At 32.7% G+C, this 6,000-nt stretch overlaps 1 protein-coding gene across 1 annotated transcript in view; it reads left to right on the forward strand.

The window, feature by feature from the left end:
- LOC149807027 (uncharacterized) overlaps nucleotides 1-2,752 on the forward strand; it is a 128,654-nt gene extending 125,902 nt beyond the window's left edge. Inside the window, exons 20-21 of the mRNA XM_089950567.1 lie at nucleotides 1,275-1,339; nucleotides 2,378-2,752. Of these exons, the coding sequence (XP_089806693.1) occupies nucleotides 1,275-1,339; nucleotides 2,378-2,407 (95 nt within the window). The 3' untranslated portion in view covers nucleotides 2,408-2,752. The remainder of the gene's footprint in view (nucleotides 1-1,274; nucleotides 1,340-2,377) is intronic.
- Nucleotides 2,753-6,000: the final 3,248 nt, after the last annotated feature.

Genomic DNA, 6,000 nt, shown 5'->3' on the forward strand with positions numbered 1-6,000 from the left:
CAGCTCGCTTCTATGATCAATTGCCTATTTGGTAGATTAAACTTAAATCCTCTTTATAACTGTAACAATGTTCTTTTTTTTTTGGCGTCCAAACTAGTTGATAGACAGTCTTTATGGAACCAGACTACAAGACAATAAAAAAATGCTCTAATGCTCAAGCTCAGTTTGAACTCACGTTCAGCTGCTTCGCTCATATGATTGATCAGTGTTCGGATATTGTGCGATTATACATAATAATTTGAGTTCAGTCTGTTTTTTCATCATTATAATAAAATCATAACATGGGATCCTATCTTTTAAACTATTTTAATGCAAACTGATAGCTCAGGTTCAAAGTTCGAAAATTCAGACATTTTGTAACTTGGACTAAATATGTAATGATCGTCTTAACTTTGACTCCCCATAGATAGGCAACGTTTCTTCGAAGTAAGTATACTATAGCTATGCAATCTTAATTAAGTAATTATCCTCCACGTGTACAATCTCATTTAAATAATTGACTCCTACGTATGCAATCTCATTTAATTGTTTTGGAGTTTTGCTAAACAAAATGTTCAAAGTACGGGTCCTGAACTCTAAAACAAAATCATCAAATTTGCTTAAGTTACATATTTACAGTATGAGATTAGCTTATTAACATTTTGCAGGGAAGACTTTACATAATATTGACAGTTGGAGCTCAGTACTTGGTTTATTGTGTTTTTTGTATTTATTGTCAATTTCCAACAACATTTGTCATTAATCTTGGTATCCAAGAACAAGAAATATTAATATTCGCAACACATACTTGGCATATTAAGAGCCGTTTATCCTGCAAAGGGAGAGAATGCTTGAATGAATGAATGAATGAATGAATGAATGAATGAATGAATGAATGAATGAATGAAAAAGTACATTATGCGTAAAGGCAGATATATATACTAAATAGAGGTAAAATTACTTCCAGAGGTGACATCGCCATAGTGGCAACAATACTTTAATCGTTACTGTCGGGATACAAATTTTTCTCAAACTAGTACATTTTATAATCTCATTATGGAATATATAACGCTCTCTTTTACTGTATTTGATAACCTACTAGATTAATAAATTTCAAGCCATATCGAGTCTAACAAGTCCCATGTCTTGTATTTAAACCAACAGCTTCTCGTAAGAATAAGAAAACTTATCTCCAGTATAAAGTGAAATACTGTTTCCTTTCCGAGTTGAATACAGCTGCATGTCGTCGAGTCAGTGTACTATAGTAAAAATAACTCTTCGCGTCATACTTGCAGCTACAGAAATAAAGTTCTTTAAGGACGACGCCATGCGCAGAAAATTAGTTGTAACCGATGACAAGGTAAGGAAAACAACGTTTCATTTCGTAGGTACATATATTTTTTTATCGATATCTGAAAAGAACTGAGAGACTCGTTAGTCACGTGAAAAAAATCGTTATATGCATCATAATTAAACAATACAGTTTATGCTACTTACACTTGCATATATTTTCACCTGTTATTTTACGTCACTTCGGAATATGTAGTTTAACCATTGGTAAATTCTGGTGAATAAGAAAAGCAAATCGTCATTGATTCGTTTGGCCGGCCTGACTCTAAACCGGTTTATCCGGCTGTTTTTATGCATGTATATTATATTTTATCGGCATCGTTTTCCATAATCTTAATATAACCAGGTGACAAATTATATATCAAATGTAAAGAATATTTTTATAACACTCTTTAACGTACTGTATCACAATAAACAATAATGTAGAATTTAGTAGAGTATTACACATATAACACTGTGATGATGTCCATTTTCGCCATAAATATTCGTGTCAACCTTAGTACATTTTTCCACTGACAACAATCTGATGATGTCCTTTTCCACGATAAATTATCCTGTATAATTCAGTTGGGTATTGCACAGATACTTAGTGACAGACGAATTGCTAAAAATGAGATTGGTAAAATTTGTATCGATATTCCTGCAATATAATCATCTAATCTTCCATTTCTGATGGACTTTCACTCCAAACGCAAAACATGCATTTGAGATACCATTACATATAAAGCAAAATATATTAATTATACATTGCCTTGACAATTACAGTGACTGATTGAGTGTGAATTAAAATTGGCTTACATTATTTGTATACATCCAAATCTATATTCACTAGCATTTGTTTAGCTTGAAAATTATACTGTCTGATGTAAGTATGAATAAAAATGGGTTTACTTCATTTTTATACGTCCTATTCCATATACAGTAGCATTTATACCTTTACTCAATATATTCATACAATTACAAAGTCTATCAAAGCGTAGATCATTCCCTCTATTAGTATAACACGGTAGTTCCTGTAACGGTAATCTTTGAAATTATTCTCTTTCAGATCCTTACGTGGATAATGGCTCATTTTTGATGACCAATTTAGATGCTACCCACACGAGAAGGCAATAAGATGGATGTACATAAATGATTATATGGCATGTGTTTTGCATATTAGCAATAGAAACGAGTCCTACGAAAAATCAGTGGAGAGAAAGAAGAAAAAAAACATCATGTAAAAAGTGGTAATACAAACGTTTATTCTACCACTGAATTAAGCACAGTTAAACGTATATACTTATGAGGTTTATAGACACAATTCCATATACAGTGTTACCGTTTCTATTCGATATTCATTGTCACTTATTGTTAAAAATCTACGACAAAACAATAAGAAATCTAAAGGCGAAATCTGGATTGAATATAATGATAAAACTTAGTCAACTAGCGAATTTAACTCTTATTACACTCACACCTATGTTTGTAAACTTACAGAAACCGTACCAATTGCAAACCGAATCAGAAATTCGGAGGAGACGTTTGTTACCGAACTACACTGCCAACTTTTCAATTTACGTTTGGATAGAGTAATACGATGCACAAACCACAACCACTCACGATCATTAAAACCTTTAGCTTAAACATGTTACACTCAGAAGGCCGTCGAATTCCACCGTGTTGACTGCTCCGTGATGCTACGCCCACCCTGACAATGTTCCCGGTATTGACCTGTGCTAGAAATGTGTTAACGACAAATATTCGCCTTTCCTTCGTATAAAGACATTAATTAAACAAAACACACTATTGAAGTAATATATGTAGAAGACATATTTCGAAAAAGTTACTCTCTTCAGTTCTTAGAAAATGTTTGTTGACGTAGTAAGATGGTCAAGTCAGCTAAAGTGTGAACCGAATTGGAGCAAAACGAATGGCAAAAGTTATCATGCAAATCTGTTTGCCATCTCCATAATATATAATAAAAGAAAATCCAAGCTTGTACGAGCTGATAAAATGAATAATTTTACGAGTGCAACGGAAGCATGCATTCTTATTGCCAATCGTGTCTTCGTTACCCGTGACAAAATAACGTTTCCACTTCACTCGTTAAATACCTCTTGATATTTGTTAAGAAAAATTTTATTAATATAAATGTATGCGCACCGTAAAACAACTTCCTGTATGTATATTTTCCCACAATGACAGAAGAAAGGCTGAAGATACAGATTTTTAGTCCGACCGCCAACCCCACCCCCCAAATAGTCCGCACTTGGACTGAATGTAAGAAAGAAAATTCGTATTTCGTGATAATTGATATTGAACTCGCTAGCAATAATACATTAAATGTGTTGGTTTGAAAAGTATCTTTGACATATTGTTGGTTCAATCGTGCCGAGAAAATCGGAAAGGTGCCATTCCTAAGGAGACAGCTTATCTTGGAAGTTGCCGACCATGGCTGGTATGGGCAGGTATCGTGGCCGTGATACGTGGATTACGATCAGACCCTCTTCCAACTTAACTACCACGGCACCCTGATACATTTGATCAAGGTACTTACAATTTTCATAATAATATTCCGTACTTCATCACTCATGTTGCAATATTATCCATTACTCAAGAAACAATGAAAAGAAAATTAAACAGTTGAGCGTCGATGCAAGATTAAAATAAAATCTAAAGTTCAACCATGTAATACAGAGCATTAAACAAAATCTGCACTATTATAGCATCCGTGAATATTTCCGCAGCTGTGAAGAAACATCTGCATTAAGTGGTTAAACCAGCAAGAAGAGATACGGGTTATTATTTTCCCCAGACAAGGATAAATATTAATGATTGAGATGGGCCTGGTTTAAGCTGATAAAACGAAGTTTCGAAGGACAATGACTCAAACAATGAATACAAAGGAAAGGTGACTGCACAATATGAACAGAAACAACGTTTATTTTTCTAAGTACCTCTGTAAAATTTGAACATTGCTGGTTAAAAATCTATAAGAAATCAACTCTTAATTCCTCGTATTTTCCAACGTAGATGATTAGCCATGATCTCGTAGATGGCGTTGCAGCTGTGATGTGTTAGCGCTGTTAGCTGCATTGTAGAGAACCTTATTACAATGCAAAGAAGTCCGCTGCATTTTTAATATTAAATTATCAGATACGCTCTCTTTATGTATAAAAAACATAGGTACAGAACTTTAATATTTGTTGAAGAAAAAAAAATCACAAAATCTATCAAGTTCTGGGAAAATTAACCCTGTTAAAAAAATCCAACAAGTTTTATCTTTTGATCAACTTGCTTAAATATGATTCTATTTTGTAGATATACTAAAATTTACCAATGAAATAATACAATTAACACAGAAAATAAGCATTATATAGTATCGGGATTTTCCCATGCATAGCTGAAATTAATCTTTTTCGTGATTTTATTTTACTGACCTTTTTCCACAATTTTATTTTTCTAAAAATCTATCGTTGACATTCATGAGCTCCTGATTGAAGAATGTGGATCGTTATTTTATATTTTGTAGGAATTATTTGTGTAGTGGAACCGAATATAACTTACATAGATATCGAATCTCTAATGAATTCAGATATGTAAAACGCCGCATCCGGACTAAGTTTTGGGTACTCCTCTCTAGCTATTGGTTAGAAAGAATAGTACACGACAGTATAGAATAAAATTTGAAATTATTTATTTGTAAACTACCCTAGGTACAGTAGCAGAGGAGCATGCTATTACCGATGTCGATACAGTCACATTGACATAAGCATTCAAGATTCAACACAAGACTTGTGCAAACCAGATAATCACGGGAGACAACGGTGATCGCCTACCGTGGGGAAACGTACAATGAAGCTTCAAAGATAACTGGATCTTCTCCACCTGTCTGCGAGGATTAAATAATATATTTGAAATGATTGATATATCATTTAGAATTTAAGCTATGAAAGTATCAGACGTGAGGTTGTTAAGTCAGGGCGGTGATTTCGGTGAAGGTGAAGTGTTAACCTTCAAGTGCTGAAAATGGCGAGTATTACAAGGTGAAGGCTATGGGCAGCCGTCGCCGCCAAAATTACATTAATCAAATGATCTAGTATGAAATCAAATGATTTAACCTAGCAAATGAAATGATTAATCCAGATTCCAAATGATGTGGTGTCACATGAAATGATTTAATGAACAAAACCGAACGATGAATTTAGATTTCAAATGACGTGGTATTAAATAAAATGATGTAGAGTGAAATAAATTGATTTAACCCATCAAACGGAATGATGAATTCAGATTCCAAATGATGTTGTGTGATATGAAATGATGTAGCATAAAATGAAATGATTGAACCCCAAAAATTAAATAATGAATTCAGAGTCCAAATGATGTGGCGTTAAATGAAATGATCTGGTATTGAATAAAATGATTTAAAGAACAAAACGGAATGATGATATCTGCTTCCAAATGACGTGCTATTAAATAAAATAATGTAGTCAAAATGAAATGATTTAACTCAACAAATGAAATCATAAATTTAAATTCATGATTTCATTTGTTGAGTTAAATCATTTCATATATATATAAATATATATGTATATATATATATATATATATATATATATATATATATATATATATATATATATATATATATATATATATATATATATATTCTTCTTTGCTCTTTTTTAA

This window comes from Sinohyriopsis cumingii, chromosome 1 (assembly GCF_028554795.1).
Source record: "Sinohyriopsis cumingii isolate HCF-2022 chromosome 1, ASM2855479v2, whole genome shotgun sequence".
NCBI classification, from domain to species: Eukaryota; Metazoa; Mollusca; class Bivalvia; order Unionida; family Unionidae; genus Sinohyriopsis; species Sinohyriopsis cumingii.